This window comes from Melanostigma gelatinosum, assembly GCF_949748355.1.
Source record: "Melanostigma gelatinosum genome assembly, chromosome: 2".
NCBI lineage: Eukaryota > Metazoa > Chordata > Actinopteri > Perciformes > Zoarcidae > Melanostigma > Melanostigma gelatinosum.
This window is the reverse complement of record NC_136635.1, coordinates 15,297,154-15,318,274: the sequence shown is the minus strand read 5'-3', so window position 1 is coordinate 15,318,274 and position 21,121 is coordinate 15,297,154. Positions and strand designations below refer to the sequence as shown.

Sequence of the window (21,121 nt, the reverse complement as noted above, 5' to 3'; positions counted from 1 at the left end):
GCAGCAAACCAGGTGCATACCTAATACCTGTATCTAGACTAGAAAGAGGAGGAGGCCAGAGATCTTTGACTGGTGCTGCACTGGCACACTGGCTCTGTACCGGCTGCCCTAACCAGAACTACTTGAGGTCACTTGCTATGGTCAGCAACACCTCATGCGGCTCTGAGTCATGGCTTGACTTTTGATATAGATCAAGTTCAGGTAAACAAGTAGATTGACGAACATAAATACAGCAGATTCTTTCACAGATAATGTGTGTCATTAGGGCTGCGACTAACCAATATTTGTATTCATCAATTACTCTCGTTTGTTCTGTAAAATGTTGATTCCCATCACCCTTGTTGACTTGTATTGTCTGATCCAACAGTCCAAAACACAAATATATTTAGTTTATGGTCCTAATAGAGATTAAAAAACAGAATCACATCTTAGAATTTAGGCTGAACAACATATTTTGTTATTAATGCGTCGCAAATAAATATATGTATGTGACTAACTGATCACATTACTATGTATTGACTGAAATGGATAAATTAACAGAAAATGATCCCCCACTCTGCAGATCTCCTCAGCTCCACAGAGCATAAGGTGATAACATGTCAATGTTATATTTACAGCTTGTTCCACTGCCTTCAACAACAACACTAAATACACCTTGCAGTTTCTCTGGTCTGAATGGTGCTGTCGAAAATGTAACCACAGTTTTGAATCCTTTCCTCTGGTTGGAAGTTACCTGGCTGCTTCCCTGATATAATAATACTCGAGGCAGAGGAGGTCAAACAGACGCAGCAACAGTCAGCCAATTTATAATGAAGTTGTTCGGAATCTGTATTGTTGTAATTTATCAGCCCAGACAATCATATCCACTATTCCAAGGAACAGGCTTCAACCAGAGAACAGCGCGATGGAGACAGAACATCAACCAGGGACATCTGAAGAATTTTGGAGACATTGGCCTGAAATGTACAAGTCTGGGAAAGAAACTGCACAGAGGTAGACAGGCAGAGAAAATGCAGATAAGGTACTCGCCTCTTCCACAGGCAACTCCTTGAGCTTGGGCATAGAGCTGGACAGCAGCCCCACCAGGAAGGGAGTAGGACAGCAAACAATATCCAACATGGAGCCCGGCAGCACGGGGATGAAGGTGTGTTGCCAGGAGAAGGGGTAGAGCAGCGCCACCACTGCATGCATGCAGCTGGACAGAGTACTGATGATGGGAGACAAAAAAAAGAAAATAAAAAAAAAAAGGTACACACCATCAATCACCTTCACACTCAGACAACAACAACACCCTGCAGAGGCCACACCAGTTTAAACTGAGCACGGTCAAAATGGAGCAGATGTTTCACTAGATAATGAAAAACTTTTTTTCCAGACTGAAAGGGGAGTGGTGGTTTATATTGTAACAACATTTTCCTAAAAATACTGCCTACTGAGGTCATGAACTTCTGTAGTTGTTAAAAAAATAAATAGTATCACTCAAAATGTTCAAACCACCGAACTATAAGAGCACAAATAGTGTATTTCCATGACTAATCTCTCTGGTTACATGACTTGATCCTCTTTTCCTTGAAAGAGTTACTTTAAATGAGGCGAAACAGCACAGTGTATGTCCTCTGACTTTGACACTTTGTTCTTCCTGCAGCTCATCTGAAGGACAGACGAATCCATCATTGTCAAAGTTCTTACACTTTTACAGGTTTCTGGACAAATTACTGCATTTATCTATTGCACTCCTCCCTCTCAGAGTTTAACACCATCTACTACAAACCACAATGAAGAGTCGTGAGCCCAATAAATCGCATTACTGTGACATTACTGTACTGGCTTGTTGACGTAATACCAAAAAGCGCCACTTCGGTTTAACTCCGACAGCTGTGGTATAAAATGGAGATCCCAAATAGCAGCCCGTCTTTCTCACGATCCGTCGCTTGTTGACAGTGGCTGACCCTCCTCCCCTCTGTCCTCTACATACTGTCCAGTCCATGTACACAAAGGGAGTGAAAATAAACTGTGGGTCCAATCATACACACAAACACACACAGACACACACACAGATATAGTGGAGCACTAAATCAGTATGGATCAAGAACAAGACCAGGGATCAAACGTGGTATGCACACACACACCCCACTTGAGATATATACACTTTTAATGAGGACTGTTTTCCGTGGTTGCTGTCATCAATAGCCGACAGAACATCCAAGTAAACAGATGTTACTCCCTTTTATGTGACCTCATTCACACTGAGTTTCAGCGTACAGAGAACATACAGAGATCAGTACCCTAATCAATGTGCTGAGATAAATGACAAAACTCCCACAAACTTTTCCACTCCAATCATTCAGGCTACATGTCTGCAAAAGGCCTTTTCATCTTAACTTCCCATGAGTCAAATCGCCAAGGTTAAACTGTGTTTTCTTGACAGGGTTAAATAGAATTGCACCAACAAAAACCCAAAGGCTACAAGTAACCACAGCGTTCAGTCTTTTTAGGCCTTTTCCAGATCATTCATACCATTAAAGCACTTGCAGCTTTACTTTGTCTGATTTCCATTTGCCTGAGGAGGGCTTGATAATTCCAAACAGACCTTGTCTCCTGGCTTTGACGAGTTCCAACAGGGAGTGATGGGGCACAGATCTCTGAAAACTTTCGCCACAGGCTACACGCGGCCATACACACCACTGATACCACAAAGGATCAATTACACTCATTCCCCAACCACACACCCTAGGGAGAAGATGAACTTGCAATGAAAACACTCTGCACTACACCAGAGGTTGCCACTCGACTCTGGAAGGAGAGAGGGACATTCCCATTCAGACCAAGACGTCAGACCCTCAGAGACCACACATGGGTCGTAACAAAAGGATAAAATGTTCTATGGTCTCCTTGATAGGTGAGGATATTAAATAAGTAACAAAAAAATTAAACGTCCTGAATGAAAGATTTGAATTAGACATCAGATTGGACTATGTTGTATGGTGGCTTTTAGCCATGTTGGTCTGTCAGTTGGTCAGCCCGGCCACTACTTTGGTCCAGACTGAAATATTTTGTCCAATACCAAAGTATTGGACAACTATTGGATGGATGGCCATCAAACGTTGTCCAATACTTTGGTTTTTGACCAAATACCTGACATTCCCATCAGCCTCAGCTGTACTCTGCATAGCTAATGTAAGCATGCTTCAATGTGAAACTAAGATGGCATTGTCATTGTGTGCATGTTAGCATGCTGATGTCAGCATTTAGCTCTATGCCTAAGTACAGCCACACACAGCTGCATGGAGTTAGACACTCTTGTTATTTTTATTCACTTTGCAGAGTGCAAAAACTTCTGAAAGAGCATAGCTGAGTTTGACGTATTCTTAAGCATCGGCATATGTGGATTGTTGGAAAATAAGACCAAGCAAACATAAAGAAAAAATTTGATTAATTTTGATTTGATTAGACATTTAAAAGTCAGATTAATTCATGATTCCACCCTCAGGAAAAGAGAGAACAATCAGTTCCTCAGAGGTGAGGTCTGTGCAGATCTGTTGTGTGTTGAGGTTTGGGAGCTAATCCTGACATATTCGCTCTCATAGGTCTGCCAGGCCTGGTTTAGTGTGTGTGAGGCTGAACTGGCAGATATTCCAGGAAACAGGGGATCCAGAGGCTTAGTCTGTGAAGCCCAGAGGAGAAGGGAAAATGTCAGTGTCCGAGACAGAAAGAGAGAGGGAGGAAGTCAAAAGCCTGTATCACCACATGCTTCACGGCCCTACTAAAGCACTGCACTGTGTCTACCAGTCCTGCATGGCTAAGACTGACAAAGAGAACTAGACTGAACCACAGCTGTCAGACACCAGCTGTTCGGCAAAGCTCCGCAAAACCATTCTTCAATGTTCAAGCTTTTCCCAAGCTCAAACTAACACCTAGAAATCATATAAAGAAGCAGCAAGGGTATATGGACCTAAAGGATTCCTATGACAAGCTGCACAGGGTGTATTTTTATCCGCTAGCAGAATGTTCTCTGCTCCCATTGTCCCTAAATGGTTTTCCCTCACTTCCTGTCTTTAAGGATCTCCAGCCACTGGCTCTCCGTCTCGGCTCTCCAGCTCCACAGAAGACAACAGCAGAAGTCATTTAACAATGAGAAATGGCCTCCCGGTGGGAAAGTCTATACATGTTGGTATTTAAACCACAGTAACGTCTGAGTTTGATCGGCTGTGTCTAGAGTGCAGATAAATGTGTGCAGGTGTTTGTGTATACGAGTGTCTACATGTGTATGTAAGCGTCTACGTGTGGGTGTAAACAGTCACAAGAGGACGACACTGATGTAAAAATCAGCTGGTCCGGCGCTGGCAGTGTCCAAGTGTTTCTGGACTCTTTGAAAAACAGAAACATTTCACATGTTTACAGTGTGTGGATTTCACTCTACCTCGGAGTTAAATACCACATGGGAAACTGGTTAAGTTGTTAAAAGCGGTTTTGGATTCGTGCCAGTTCTGCAGAGCGTGCTACAGAAAGTGTGAGAATAGCTGAGCACTAACTTAAATGAGTATGTTGCCTACTCGTTGATTAGAAAAATGCCAGCAGCAGTGGCAATAATTCTACTTGTCTGAGAATTGCAGACACCATTGATCATAATGCCGCAGCTGCAAAACATGTTGCTGTTTTCCAGACCTCCAACTCACTTTCAGACTGCTGTCTCTATTCCAAAAATTAAAAAAGAGAGCGAGAGACGGAGCGTGTCTATGTATGCAGAAAGGCAAGCGCCCCTCTGTTCATCCCTTTTTACTCTTCCCCTCACTCATCCTCAAACATAGACTTCTCATCTTTCATTATATTTATTCCTCTTCTTCTATGCTACCCTACCCACTGCACCAGGACTCATATGCAATGAAATATTTCACACTTAAGATTTGAGGGTAAAAACAATAATAATTTATCATGCAACAAAGTAGGTGGGATGCAATCACTTTAACATTGGAGTCCTATCTGGGAAAGTCATTTAAATCCAATACTTTTACTGTGGAAGTATTTGCTGCAATGCCAAGAGATGAATCCAGACATGCACATACAATTTGGTAACTGTCCTCAAATCTAGCCTGAGGACTGACAGAGACTGTTTACATAAGTCTGCAGCACTGACAAAACTCTTTTAGCATCTGCAGGTCAATCGAGTTCAGAAATTACAGAGTGACATAGCTGATGATGAATTTATCTGATTAGGCATCCGACTTGTTATTACAGGCATTGGATGGAAAATAAATTGTCTGTGCAGACTTTCATGCCGAGGCAACAACCTATCTGGAAAAAAACAACAAAAGGTTTCGGTGTAATATTACAAGAGTTAAGGGAATGTAACACACCAAAGAAACAATGGATAGAAGAACCCACAGAAAACTGTTGCCAAACATGGCTTTTCCTCTCGCTTCCTGCTTGTAGTGGATGTACATTTCAAGGGAAAGAAACATACATCATGTTCTGCCGGCGAGCTATTTTGGGAATGGATTATGTACCGGAGCCCCAGAGGGAGCAGCCCTTTATCATCGAAGTCATTAATGCTGCAGAGAGGCCCTGTCACAGTTTCCAAAAGAAACCAAAACACAGGAGCTCTGCATGTATATACTTGGACATTCAAATCCACACACACAAACACACGGCATATACAGTGGGTATGACTGCACAGTCACGACAACTATATAAAAAATGATGATAATTATATTTGTTTATTTAGTTTAGCATGTTAGCATGCTAACATTTGCAAATTAGCAGTAAACAAAAAGTACAGCTTTGGATGGTGAGTGTGTCCTGAGTTTACCAGGTATTTGCTTATAAATTGAAATTCCGACCTGATGATGGTGGTGCTCGAGAAAAGTTAAGAAATCGCCAAAGTTATTACTTTTATTTTATTATTCTTAGTTATTAGGGGAACTATGCTATTTTTTTCATTACAATCTATCCAATAGTGGTTGAGGCATTTCATTCACAAACAACAACCTCATGGTGCTGAAGAAAAGTCAGGGGATCACCAAAGTCATTGGGATTCATCGCCTGGAAACCATGAAAGAATGCACTTTGTTTCAAATGCAAGTTTCATAATGCAGTGAGCGACGTACTTTATGGCTGAACCATGTTATTTTAAATAGTTATTTCACCCCTCTAGAACAATGTTTATGTCCTCAGGTACGCAGATATTGCATTGCATATCACAAAATCACAGAACGGCCTGTAAAAGTTTACAATCACTGTTTTTGGGCAATATATAAAAATAATATTGTGTCGTGACCTGATTCCCACCCAATGACTCCTTGACGTTATCACCTCTAGTAATGAGCAATTTAGACTGATTTTCTCCAGGGGCACAGAAAGTGCCGTAGCCCTTACGTAGGGAGTAAACGTGGCATCATAAGTCAAACAGTGACACTCCAGCCACAGATCACAGAGGGCAGAGTCGTGCACACAGGAAGTGCATTCCTTCTCCTCACAGTCACTGCCCCCACTGATGTTTGTTTAAACTGGGCTTTGATACAGGGAGAGATTACTTCTCCACTCAATTCTTCTCCCACTCCACTCTCGCCTCCAATGCTCTAAAAGTACCCATCTCTTCTCTGTAACAAGAGGACAGACTGGGACACCGAGTCCTAAGAGACCCATCGCATCTTATCAGCCCCACCCTCTTTTCCTCTGGCAGTGACTCATTGTGTGACCCACTTTACTTCTGTTATCCTAACTGGCTGACTGACTGGCCTGTTGCCTGACATCAAACCGTTCAAGCATGATGTATCTGTTGAGCCCAAGCTGTCAAAACCACAGTATTATGCTACCATTATGTGTCTGTGTGTAGAAACGTTCTTGTAATTCTGTCGTCATCGTCAGTCAGGATTAGTCTAAATGGACACAAGCTGGCAGTCTGTGAAATGTTTCTGGAAGATAGATTTCTTAGTTTTGGATAAGCTTTCTTTGATTTAAATAATGTCGAGGAGATGATAGGCTCACTGCAGAGGGACTTAGACAAGCTCGGCGCCTCACCTGAGTTTATCAGCCACAAAGATGACTCGACGCTCCAGCAGCAGCGAGGCAAAGACTCGTATCACCTGCCGTACACTGAGGCAACTGAAAAGGCTATCAAAGTCCACATGCTCAAGTCTGGAGTCTGTGGGCCGCCTCAGCTCGATGACCTGAACCATCACAAAATATGTGAAATTTAAGTTATCACAGTTTGTGAATCTAATTAACTAAGACGATTTCACACAACTGCATAATGAAAGTAGTAGCTCTGACCTCATTTCCTGCACCGGGCAGAAAGGTCTTCACTTTGATAATCTTCCCTGGTGCAGGGAAGGGGGACTCCATCAGACTCCTCATGAAGGGGTAGACCAGGGCTGCTGAGACGCCTCGCCGCCGTTCCACCTCATCCAGGATCTGAACATGGGAACAAAAAGCACAGTTTCCTCAACATATTTCAACCAGTTTCATCAATACACACACTGTCTGGAAATCTGTTAATGTGAAAAGGAGCCGAGGCTTTTATCCATATTGAATGAATAGCCAAGCATGGCAAAAGAAGTGCACAGTCATCAAGATTATTGACCATGGCGAAAATTAATGGAAACATATTGTTCTGTGTTTGAGCACTAGCAATTGTGTGGAACTCAGTAATTATTTTCTGCTTTGAAGAAAAAAAAAAAAGAAGTGAATTTCTTTCCATGGCTGTGTGACTGGAAATTTCCACCCAGCGTGCCTGTTGGGCCAAGCTGCCTGCTGTCTGGAAAGTTGATTGGAGAATCAAGGTCCTCCTTATGTCTGACTGTCTGACTGTCTGTCTGATATCAGAGGGAGTTGTGTGTGTGAAAGAGACAAACACTGGTCTTCATTCCCATTTACCATGAAAACATTAACATTCCTTTCATTTGCGGCTCAGGTTTGCTGCTGCACTGTTCTCAAAATGAACAGAATTCTCTTCCACTCGCATATCTGTTAAATGCCCGAAAATATCACATGACGCAAAACTAGACGAATTCTGGTCATTCTAAACACTTCACAAATGAAATGCTAAAATCCATCTACTTTGCACACGTATCTGCTGAACTCAACTACTAAATACAGATTTCATATTTGTCATGTTTGCCAGGCCTTTGTATAGCCTTCACAGCCTGGGTATGATTATTATCAAACAATGAAAACAGAGCATATTTGTACTCTGTCTTTGAAATATACCATGGTATCTTATTTTCATGTTATATAGCCGCCACTTTCTTTCAACAGTCTGGACCTACTCACTGTGAATTAATAAGTAATCAGATAAGCCTGGAAAAGTCAAACAGCGTGACAGCTCTGCTCTGTGTTAGCACCAATGAGACAAAAGTGAAGGAAACAATTACTTTGGGAAATCAGGAAGTAAAAAAAAAAAGAAAGACTGAAATAAGGTTTACCAATGAACAGGCGCTCAGCAGAAGGTTTGCTGAAAGTCATTTATTTCAGCTGTGTGATGGGTTAACCCAGTGGTTCTCAAACTGTGGGGCGCGGTGGTATTACAGGTGGGGCGCAGGGGGAAATGCAGAATTTTTGTATTTAAAAAAATAAATACATTTTAAAAAATTCTTTTTTTTAAAAGTAATTCATACATACATGGCGAAATGCCTGTACTTTCGTGTAAATGTTTACGTTACGCCGTTAACAGGTTATGCTTGCGCATGCGCGAGGGCCATGATCCTTGGCGACTCACATGTGTGGCTTCGTGTTCCAAATGAAGAGACATTTGGCAGGCGGGAACAGAAAAGCAACCGCAAGCGATGCATCCGAGACGAACAGCAAGCAGCCAAGAAGAACATGTGATGAGGCCTATCTTGCTCTGGGTTTCACAGTGAACGCGGTAGGAGATGAGGAGAGACCAGTCTGTGTTTTATGTCTGAAAACTACCTGCGGATAGTATGAAACTTGTTTTGTTTAGTTTTTCACAGGTTGCACTTTATTGTTATCTTGAAAAGATGTTTCGTGCAAAACAGGTTAATTGCAGCCAATTGCAATAATCTATTTTTTGCCAAATTGTAGTTCTTTTTTGCAGATATAACTTTATTTGCATTGTTCTAACAATGATTGCACATTTTATTTGTTTTTGTCTGATGGAGCAATCTGGTTTCCTTAAAAGTGATTGCAATTTTCTTTGTTCTATTATTTGAAAAAGCACAGATGGAGGAGTCACAAAATGTTGTTTCAATAAAAATTCTACATGGACCATTTTGTTCCAATTTTGTTGGGGCGGTGGGGCATGAACATTTTTATTCCTCCAAAGTGGGGCGCGACAGAAAAAGTTTGAGCTACAACACCACACACAGCCTGCGTACTGCAGCTGCCTGTATATCAGTACAGTAAGTGTGTATGTTTGTGTGTGTGTGTGTGCGCGTGTGTCACAAGCACAGGAAAGGATGAACTCACCGTGGAGAACAAGTCAAAACAGCCCAGTCTGCTGATGACACAGTACACCTCTGGAAGGCGAGATCCTTTCCCAGTCGGCTGCAAGAGAAGGCAATAGACTCATTGAATTGAACATTGGTGATAATAGACTCGATGAAGAGACACAATCACAGATGTTCTGTAAACTGTCTACAAACACATTTAAAGGGGTAGTCAACTTGCATGACTGAAGAGACAGATTAAGGTCTCTTTTAGGGTTATTTTTCCGGCTTTAGAAAAAATCATATGTAGATAAGTTGTTTAAATACTGTAGCTGAAGTCTTTAAATGTAGGCTGTGAAAGTATTTTATGGTTTATCTGCTCCTGCTATCTACCTTCCTCTGTACACTCATAGACCATTATGTGCTTCGAGACCTCAGACACTCAAACACACAGACACAAATGAACACAAGCACTCAACAACCGCCAATCCACTTGTCCATATTAGGTATACAATTTTCTCTTAGTTTCTCCTCCGCTTTTCCAAATGGATGATTAAATCAACTCTGTGGAGCTTGATTCAAGTCCTCAGGAATGCTCGCTCACTGCCAACGGCTGGTCAGACAGCAGGAAAGAAACAAAGTTGCTGGAGGGGAGCAGCTCACCTCTTCCTCTAGCTTCATTAAAATCTGCTTCCATCGAGATGAATCTCAGATCAACAGAGCAGATCCAGTTTTAAAACATTTTTGTCTGGTCAAACTGTTCACGAAACGTCCGTCTGTCATCCAGCACATACACGTACACAGGGCCAAAGACACGCCCAGTAAACTTATGAAAACATACACACTGTCATACTCAGAAATACCAAATGGCAAACAAAATCACCACCACATTCACAGAATCCCACACAATCATACCCTCTACCCGCAAGCTACATGGGAAGCTTAACAGAAAAAAAACATCAAAGCGCTCTGCGGCCTCACTATAAAGAAGAAATGCTCCACAATGACAAAGTTAGGATTTTTCATGGTTTGTCTTTGTTTTGCATTTGAAACTCTCATTAAATTAAATGAGTTGATCCCAACTAGGTTTTTATCATAAATGATTATATTTGTATGCACTTTATGACTGAATGTTTGCCATTATAGTTGTAGTTATAGTAATAATAGTATAATTTAATGCAGCTACTGTATTTCTTTATGTTAATTTTAAGACAGATATGTGATTATTTAAATAAATACTTTGTAATAACAGAGTTACATTTTTATTATTAAACCACTTTCCTGAATTTTTGTAGCAACTTATCTTTTTTCAACCAATTCTGTCATGAGCACAGTTTTTATTTTTCTCTCTTTTTGGGTTGTCTTTTTTGCTTGTATACGTTCTACCTCTTGCTGCCACAGTGGATGGTCGTGTAACACATTAATAGCCCCACAGGACCAGCCTTTCACGTGTTCACATAAAAAAGGTCTGTCACAACAAACAGGGCTCAGCAGGGTGTGAACAGGGAGCAGAGGATGAGGGGGGACGGTGGCTTACCAGCAGGCGTCTGCAGTACCCAAACCTCCTGCTGCCGTCCTCTCCAGTCAACATAAAGGAGAAGGTCTCACTGTAGCAAAAGACATATGTATACAGAATTGACACAAAGACACGTTAACATGTAGACAATTGTACGAAAGACGCCACAGAGTTGCTTTAGAGGACATGTTGGAGAAATCCAATGTTATTTCATTAATTCCAGGGGCTAAGAGTCAGGATTCTGAATAATCTTTTTCCCCATCGTTCTCTCACAAGCTCCACAACTTTATGCAAGTGCAATTCTACATGGCAGGAGCACCCTTTAATAGACCAGCCAGTACAAAATAATTCAGCCATACCTGGTGTACTCAGACACAGGACTCCAGTCCTTTGCATCTGGAAAACAGAACTGAGGAATGGCTTTGAGTCTCTGCTCGGCCTCCCTCATCTGCTTGGTGGGTCTCTCTAGCTGTAAGGGGAGAGGAGAAGAGAGAGAGGACAGGAGTTTCAGTTATTTAATTCTCCTTTCGATAACTTTGTACTCCATATTTAAAATCTCCATGGAGCGAGCGTATCGGAGCGAGCGTATCGGAGCGAGCGTATCGGAGCGAGCGTATCGGAGCGAGCGTATCGCCTGGCTGGCAGAGATATACTTCTCCCAAATCTTAAATAACTTTAAAATGTATATTTGACAAACTAAAAACACATCCCTGCCACTGATCCTGGTTATATTTAAATGTAAACAGGCTCTCAAGACTCCACAGGCTGTATGTTATAAATCGTAATTACCAGTACAGCTTTAAATTGTCAACAACCTGCACAATTAAGTGTGAAAAGCTCACAGAAATATTGTTTTTAACTTCAATTTAAATAATAAACAACATGTACAAACATAATCGTCAAATTTTCAGCATTCACACTTTTGTAGTGACTATGACTAAAAGCTTAGAGTGGGAAAACTCTGGAAAGCCTACAGTACGTAATCAACTCTTGTTCCAACACTATTTCTAGATGACACTGGCCCACTTTATCCGTGGCATTAACATTCATATCTTCCAGACTGTCTAAATATGACTTCACTGGATTACGTTTGCTTGTGAAAATCAACAGTTCCTCTCCATCATTGTCTCCAATTGTCAAGACAATATTCACTGTCGTGATCTCTGTCAAGACAGTTTTGAATGTTGCCGTCCGTGCTGCTGACACATATTAGATGTGGCGTCTACGCTCTGCTGTTATCCAGCTTGAGGGCTAACTTTTTCCCCAGACCATGCCATAGATTTTAAGCTAATAAAATGTTACATTTGTTTTTTCCGCCCTCCGAAGTTACCTGAACAGACTAACGAACAACAGCAAGTGTATTTAAAACCGGTCCCTGGAGTAAGGGACTGTCAGGCTATTACCTTGGGGAACTGGTAGGTGACCTCTGGGGAGTAGGAGTTTTTGCTGGGTTTCTTTTTCAGAGAAACAACCACAAAATACTCAAAGAGTTCTCTCTCCTGCCACTCTATGAGCTGCAGCTCCAGTGTGCGGTAGCTGGGGGCCCGTCGAAGGATGGACTGCAGTTTCAACAACCTCTGGGTGTGAGCTAAGGAGGGACGCAAACGTCAATACACAACATTCTCTGTCCAAACAAATGTAAATCTCAGGCTCACAGGGTATTAACCAGGAAATTAAATGTTGTACTTATGGGTGTAATTCACTTCTCCGGAAAGATTCCTAAGAGTGAATATCTAAACATATCATAAATGTTTTATTGTTTTCTGATAATCCATGCATATGGCAAATGTTTCAGTTAAAATTCTGTGGTCTGTCCGGTCACACACGGTCACTCGTTAAATATAAACTGTTGCAAATAAATGCTGTGGTTACTCACCTTTGAACCTGTCATCAGAGTCACTCTCACTCTCACTGTTGTCATCTGGAGGCAGACATGAGACAGACAAGAAGGTTTTCTACGGGTCAGAGGGCAATTTCACAAACCTGTGTTTATGTTACGAGAGGGACACAGCAAGAACTCCATGTGGGAGGCTGAGACGCAAATATTTACTCACTTATCTGGCCAGTGGATGAAGGGAATAAAGAGAGCCCTTACCTCTCAGAGATGCAGTCTCAACATTGGACATGGACAGCTTCTTCAGCCTCTTCTTCCCACGTTTAGTGCAGTAAATGGAGTTGATCCTCTGGACCAGCTGTAAATAGAGGAAAGGGGAAATTCTCTGTTGGGGGATCTGAAGTGTTGTTTCTTTTGATCTTAAGTATAGAAGAAGTAGAGGGGTGTTCCTGGCCAAAGGTAATACTTTACTGTGCTTTAAGGGTTATTGAAAATCTTCAATGCCAGTTCTTGAGAAAAAGTTCCACAAGGGACACCCAAGCATTAATAACGCGCATCGAGGCACTATATTATTTTATAGTCTTTTCCAAACAGAGGAATTGCAAGTGATCCAGAGCTGCTCTGACTTGGTCCCTACAGAAACCTAAGCTGGTCTGTGAAGCAGTAAAGGAAAGAGAACACAGTCAGAGCCCTGCTGGGACTTAGAGCAGGTGTTTGTGTTGGATCTGGTAGTGTGTACCTTGGGGATTCTACAGTGCCGGTGTGAGGCCAGGGTATCACTAGTGCTACAGAGGCTATCATCCGTCAGCAGGCCACAAGGTAACGTAGATACACCCCGCTGTGAGAGAAGCAGCATTTCATCATGGCTGTAGCGTTTGGACAACTGTGACATGCGGTGGCTCTTCCTGTCACTCGGACCAGGGAGGCGAAGAGACTGGCTACTGGGTTTGGAAGGCAACTAGTCAGAGAGGAAAGAAAAGGCGAGGGTTATTATAATCCATTCATTCATTTATCAATTTATTCATGCATACAGTTTTTATGAATAGATATCCCAGTGCATTCATTAAAGATAGTTTCCTTTAAGTTATAATCCTTTAAAGGGACAGTTTACCTCAAAATCTAAAACACATACCGATACTTTCGCTATTCTTTTGCTTTGAGCATCACAAGTCGAGTGCCATGTAGTCCCATCATATTCGAGCGAGGGGAGACAACTCTATAGCCGATATCTCCAAAAATATGTATTTTTGATCTTGGGATGAATTGTCCCTTTTAAGATGTGCATGAAGATATTAATTAAGGTTTAAAATGAAATAGTGTTAGTCGCAGGGTCCACCATTCATGCGCTGGATTCAATTTGTCTTCTAGAGCACAAAGGATTTAGAGGACTGATTCTTTCTTTACCGTTTACTGCTCACTGTATTCACACTGTATCAGAGCTGCATTAAGCTACTGCCGAAGCAAACCGAGCATTAAAAGCATGAAAAGCATGAAAAGCATTCAACCAAGGGAGCACGGGATGGCTTTTATTGTGAAGCAGTCACAGGAAATGCACTGAGAGCACCAACTCTTTAAAAATGTGCCTCCAAAACAAGACATGGTCACTTTAAACTGATGAGTTTTAAAAAATTGCAAGAAGCAATGGAACAAGAAGAAGCAGCCACAGTGAGCTGTTAGATGAAGAGCTGCAGGTGACAGGCTGCACCTCAACCTCCGCAGAAAAGTAACAAACCTTGCTGTGCCTGGCTGTTGTGTGGTAAACAATCTTATTTCAGCTTGAAATAAGATTGCAGTTTCTCATGGTATGATGGAAAAAATCCAATTATTTAGTAAAACAATTAGTTTGTTTGGCTGCACTGCAAACAGATACAGCATTTGTTATTCTGTTATATTCCTCACAAAGTAGCTGCTCAAGGAGTATTTGCTGGAGTAATAAATATAGTATATAAACCATACTTGTTGGTACCACCAGCAACCATGAGTGACAAGTGTTTCTGCGTTTAAGTGGGGAAGCAAAATGTGCAGATGGGCCTTTCTGTGGAGAATCACCAGGTATAAACATATCAAACTGTATCCTGTAGCGCCACAAATGAGGTGTGAGATTCTTTAAAAGATCTTGTCCAGGCACTGACAGGGAAGGGGGGGGGGGGTAGGGGGAATTCACGTCACCACTGGAAAACATGTGTGTTATGTTTACTACAGGAAAACACATCAGTGCTGTTGATCCCAACAGGCTTATGACTTACCTGAGGTGGAGAGTTCAGCTTCCTATCCATGGTGGTCCACGATCTGTTGCTCTCCAGCAGACATGACTTCCGACCCAAACTCTTCCGCTTCAGGTCAACATCCTCATACGGGTTCTCCTTCTCTGTCGGGATGAAGTAAGTAGTCAGTGTAGCTCAACTACAATGTCAGCAATAAAGCTGGCAACTGTCCGTAGACAAAGGGTGTTTGTGACGGACAGACAGACGAGACTGTGGGGTCAAAAAAGGTGAACAGGGCACAGTAAAAGGTGTCGGGGGCATAAGAGGGCTTCTCTATGGTTAGTCTGAAAAAAGATGAGTCATGAAAGGTAAGTCAAAGGTCACTCCAAGCTGTCCCACGTGAACTCCCTTTTTTCAAAACAGTTGCTGTTGGCACTGGGCCCCACAGGCCCCAGTGGGCCCAGCTGAAACTTCTGGAAACAGCACTGCTGGTGAGTCACTGTCCAGGCATGCCAACGGTCTGCTGTGAGACATCATCTTCTTCTTAGAAGAGTTACATTTTATTGTTCAAATATATGATTTGAATAATAATTGATGCAATACATGTTTTTTTTCCTCTTGTGAAATACTGATGTATATAATTGTAAAATATCAAGAATATGGAAAAGGAAAACATCTTTAACTTGTGCCATGAGTTTAAACATATTGTGGAATTTCAAATAAGGCACAAACAATAAGGTTTAAATACCACAGTTAATACTCTGGGTAAGGTCTCGGATGTGAATGGATTTTAAGAACTTAACATTTTAAATATATGTATCACTGTACCTCAAGGAGTTACAATAAGCACAGACTTTTCTACTGCTCTGTAGATGTACTTCAGTGAATAAATGACAGCAGAAAAGGAAAGAAAATGAACATTACAGAGTTCTGCACAGCTCTCACTGATGTCACCTGGCAGAGGGCCAACTTCAATAAAGAGAAAACTTGTGCAACACCACAGCCCATGTCTATTCAGACATGTGCTCTGAGAATAGCTTTTTGGCAGGGTCTGAAAAAGGTTGTGAGAAAGTGAAGAAACCACAGCGAAGAATAAAAACAGAGCCAGATGGCGTCGAAATGCATGAGGGGAACTTTTAAAAGAAAGAAAAGCAGTGTTATCTGTCAACAGAAAGGGAAGGAACCAAAAAATCTATTTGGTAGCTGTGTTCCTTCTTCCTGAGTACATTAGTGGAAAACCCGATGAACTCAGCATCTCAAATAGTGAATGTGTGTTTTAAAAACATCCAAGTTAACCTACAGGCAGAGCTTTGTTCAGTTATCTATTCTTAGGTTAATTATTGAACCTGTCTGGGGTAAATACACACACCCAAGCACACATACGCAGACAATGCACACTGCTAGGGATCTTAGGAGCGTTATGATGTGTCGCACAGTACATTAGCGCACTGGAGTGATTTTCTGTGCATCATTAAAGCTGAGGAGCAGAATAAGAGGGCTTAGTGTGACCCCACGTTGTGCTGCAACTCCATTAAACTGAAGAAATACTGTAATGAGAGCCTGCTGGGGAAATGATATGTCTGCATAGCTGCTTATGTACTGGAGGGTACTAATCTACTCCTCTGATTACAAACATCCAGATCTCTCTGTAGCACCCCCCCCCCCCCCCAAACACACAGTATTATGCAGGGAGTGGACACACCTCGGCTGCACACTGCGATTGTACATTTCTGTGTACACAATGGACTCTCCGGGCAGGGCGAGGCACAGAACAAACTATACCCAACAACTTTAGTATCAGCTCACCCTATCAAGTGGACTAGTTACAGCATAGTAGCACCGGCGCTCAACCACTGAGCCGTAAACAGAAATGTGCATACAGTTACAGTTTTGTCGACACCACAAACCATGCATCACGTCCATCATGAAGAGAGTCTGCTTGTGACCTCACTGGAGGAAGTGCGTAGGAGAATGCACGTGTTGTTGTTTTACACCAAAGAATCAAAGAATCACAGGTCCAAGCGTGTCTGTCTCAGTGTAACCTAAATCAAACCAGACTATTCACCAGAGTAAGATCAGTCACCACTTGAGCAAACTACGTCAGCGAAGGTAACACAACGATGGGACTTTAAATGACACCGGGCCTCGATGATACAGACAGCTGAATCACAGTGTTAGCACAGGGTGTGATTCATCTGCCTGGTAAAGGATCACTCATTGGCACTGCATTTATCAACTCCACTAGTCAAAAGCACTTAAAGCAGTCCCCTAATATCGCAATCAATTATTCAATTGTATTAACACTGTAGCATGGGTTACAAACGACTTGCGCTCTTAAGGTAAACATCTGGCATCAAGCACAGGTGCCAAAAAGCACAATGGTGTGAGTGAATGTCATACCAAAGTGTCTCCAAGATGTCCTGGGGAAAATGTGTGCGGACTTCTGGTTCTCTGTATCAAATTCTAGTTAAAATAGGGGCGCAGAGGGATCAAAACATGGCTCATTTACAGCTGTGACTGCTTCTCACATAGATCATGTGACCTGAAAACCACTGCAGAGTGGTAGTGGAGACCACTGTTCTCCTCCATTAGGACTCCAGCTTGAACGCTTTGTTGCAAATAGCTGGAGCAATTTCAAACTTACTCTGAGACAATGTCTTTGCCAGGAACATAACGACATTGGCAAAGGTTGCGTCACCAAACTGAAAACTCCACATTCAGAACTGGATGAACAAGAGAAGGCTTTGTTAGGATTCACATGAAACGCAGGCATGCCCTTACAATCTCCCTGAGACGACTGCACATCCTTAGATTCCTTAGAAACACTGATCACTGATTTGAGAACAATGCTGCTACTTGTAGAAATACCAAGTAAGTAATGTGATATTAAGCCGATATTAAGCCTCTATTTGGTCACTGAGCATTTATCAAGAAAAATATTTGAGTTTTATTGAATCTGAAATCCAAGCTTTTCATCATGAGACTTTACTCACACTGACACACATTTCCACCTACCGGTAATTAAGTACGCACTGTGGGAAGTGGCAATTGGAATGGGCTGAAAGCTTGGGGTCATTTGCTAGTGGAAAGGAATTTGGTTGCACTTCATGCACACATTATCTCAGAAAACATTTGAGTGGATATTGTGTACAGTGTACACAACATGTTGCTTGCAAGGTTGCAATGTGAGAGGATGATGCACTACAATCAAAACTTAGCAACAAACATTTACAAATTAGCATATTAAACTGTGATCTTGTAGTCAAGTCAAACAGGATAATGTCAACACAATTATCTAATGTAATAGAAATAGGATTTCTAAAGCAAATTGATTCAAAGTAATGAAATATACAACCCATTGGTGAAAATCATAGGCTTAGATAACAGCAAACTACGACCTACGAACACTCGTAAATTGTCATCCTACCGGAAAAAAGCTGCAGTTTCGCCTGAGATCACTGTCAATGCTTCAGCGACACTTTTGCAAAGCATCTGTCAGTTACATATGTAGTGTCACTGTCTCGCTTATTAGCAATGTCTAAAATCACATGATTTCATAAGTTGCATTAAACTGCATAAGTGCTGCAACTAGCAATTATTTTCATCATCGATTAATCTAAAGGTTATTCTCTTGATTGATCTAATTATTGTTTGGTACATAGAATATCAGAAAATAGTGAAAAATGTTCCAAAGCTGAAGTTCATATCTTCAAATGCCCAGTTGTCCAAGCAACACACAAAGATATTCAGTTTACTATCATATGACACAAAGAGAAGAGAACCAGCAAATATTCACATTTGAGAAGCCAACACCTGAAAGAGTAATTTTCCATAAAAAAAAGTAACTTATACTATGAATCAATTATCAAAACAAGTTGTTATGAATGAATACATTTTCCATTGATTGACTAATCAATATATCATTTCAGCTATAGACTATATTCAAGAGTGACCCAGGTCAGACAGAAAACCAACGAGAAACCCAAGTGGCATAAAGGTCATCTCTACTCTTTCTAAAGCAGTGTGCTTACCTACTATGTCCTCATAGGTATTCTCCTCTAAAGTGCTTTTGGAATTGGGTCGACTCCGTGTGCCTGTGGTTAGTGTGCCATTCTCTTTAGGCGGCAGACTACTCGTGGCATCCTCCGACTCACACGACTCTCTGGGAAGAAATGAAGAAAGTCAAACGAGACCATGATGGGGAGAGATGTTAAGAAAGTGGAGACAGATAAGAGTAAACAGAAAAAGTCCAGATAGCGTTAAAAATAGCCCAGATAGCCATTTTTACTCCTTAGTCCACTTGCCGACTAGAAGCAGAGAAAGTCTAGAGCTTTGTCTTATCCCTTAAAAAAAACTTAAATGATGAGCCTCTAATTACAAAACACACAAAAACAGAAACACCAGGATCAACATGTGCCTCTAATCACAAGGAACTTCCTGATAAGTCACAAGTAAACATGCAGATATCTTACTTTTTCTGAGCGTTCTCTGCACAGTATAAGGTTCAGATCACATGTCGCAAGGCACTGCAGAGGACCTTTGCTACATTAGTGCAGGGACCTACAGTATGCTCATGTCCGCCATCGACAGCTTGTGGCTTTTAAGCTTAGTCTGAAAATTGCTAGAGCCACAGGAATGATAAACACAGAGTCCAAGGGATGGACATTTAAGGATTTCATCCTCATTTTACTGAGGACAATCTGGAGAGGCCCCACCCTCAAACTGAGTCAGCTGAGCCTGAGAACTTTAAGTTAAACAGCAAATATTCAGGCTACAAAGGGGCGCAATGATCCAGTTTCACTGGTTTCTATAGGGTTATTTATAGAGTATATTCAGTTACAGGCAGATTAAGAATAAACATATTTTTGATGAAGAATATACTGCGGACTTGCTAGGAGTGGGTTTAAATTACCAAATCTTTTTAGGCACCAAAGTGAATTTCAATAAAGAATCCGACATTTGAAATAATCCGTACAATGCAACAGTATAGTTTCTGAGCTGCGTTTATGATTTCCAGTAGGCATTTACCTCATAATAAACCTATGATGACAATATTCAGTTTGATTAGATTAAGAAAGCTGGGATGACAAGAACTCAATGCTAAAACAAAACAAAACTACTGTTACTATTCAATGGTCTTCTGGGAAACATAACTGATCTCCATTTCAAATCCTCACTAAAAACAACTTAAGATAACCAGAGTTGATCGCTCCAACACCACAATCAGACACACTGAGAGATATGTAACACACTTCTAACATTTCGGAGGAATCTGAAGAAATCCATAGCACCCAATAAAATAAGGATACATGTAATAAAACATTGAATTTTACATCGACTCTCACAGACAAACTGTCTTTAGACATAGGCACACTGATATTCTCACCTGTCCTGTGGTCTCACTGGGGTGCTCCCCTCGGTCTTTACCAGTCGAGTCACGCTGGGTGCAGGGGTCGAGGGCAGCGGCGGGGGAGACTCAGGGGCTCTGTTTGGAGGTAGTCCATTGGCCGGCGACACGCTCTTCTGGTCCCGTTTGGCATCATACTCAAAAGTGCGTTTGGGTTTAGGTAAGGGGTTGACTGGTGTGCCGACAGAAGTCTGTTGGCCCGGTGGTTCTGGACTCTCAGACCTGGCTGAGCTCACACTAAACCTTTGTCTGAGTTTACAGAGCTTATCAGGCACCAAAACAGCATCTGGTTCTGTGGCCACTGAGCAAATGCTGCTGCGCTTACTGGTGCAAGTACTGTCCAAGTCGTCACCGATCACAAAGGACTTTTGTCTTGTCTTGTCTGGAGCGTAGCAATTACTCAGATATCGTGGAGGGGATGGGCTGGGATTCTCCTTCAGGGCTTGCTCTATCTTTTGTATCCTGTTGAGAACCGCTGACTTCTCCTTCCGAGCAGACAGGGAACGTACATATGTTCCTGAAGACTCTGTCTTCCCTATCCTTTTCTGGAAGCGGCCCAGGCCGTCTTTGTCAGAAACCCCTTCCTCTTCCTCTGTGTAGGAGCATTCTGAGAAAGCTGTGCTCATCCTGCGAACCCCCTTAAAGTCAAACGTTTTCTCGCTACAAGGAGAAGAGAGCAGGCTGGGGCAGCCCTCACTTCCCCCTACACGCTCTCCTCCTCTTTTATCGAGACACAAGCTCATCCTAGGCAGAGCCACCCTTCGGCACTCCCATTCT

The 21,121-nt window shown here is 41.9% G+C and overlaps 1 protein-coding gene across 3 annotated transcripts in view; it reads right to left on the bottom strand.

Moving 5' to 3' along the window:
• The window catches only part of dennd2b (DENN domain containing 2B), a 42,846-nt gene that overhangs the window by 3,705 nt on the left and 18,020 nt on the right, over positions 1-21,121 (bottom strand). For 2 of the 3 annotated variants that reach the window (XM_079293726.1, XM_079293725.1), the window contains exons 3-15: positions 20,324-21,121; positions 18,969-19,099; positions 14,980-15,101; positions 13,473-13,691; positions 12,995-13,091; positions 12,776-12,820; positions 12,303-12,487; positions 11,259-11,368; positions 10,921-10,990; positions 9,424-9,501; positions 7,270-7,410; positions 7,018-7,166; positions 1,030-1,207 (exon numbers count right to left, since the gene is read on the bottom strand). The exon at positions 20,324-21,121 is cut by the window's right edge and continues 471 nt beyond it. In XM_079293726.1, the coding sequence (XP_079149852.1) occupies positions 1,030-1,207; positions 7,018-7,166; positions 7,270-7,410; positions 9,424-9,501; positions 10,921-10,990; positions 11,259-11,368; positions 12,303-12,487; positions 12,776-12,820; positions 12,995-13,091; positions 13,473-13,691; positions 14,980-15,101; positions 18,969-19,099; positions 20,324-21,121 (2,323 nt within the window). The remainder of the gene's footprint in view (positions 1-1,029; positions 1,208-7,017; positions 7,167-7,269; positions 7,411-9,423; positions 9,502-10,920; positions 10,991-11,258; positions 11,369-12,302; positions 12,488-12,775; positions 12,821-12,994; positions 13,092-13,472; positions 13,692-14,979; positions 15,102-18,968; positions 19,100-20,323) is intronic. The other variant, XM_079293727.1, reaches the window with a different exon arrangement.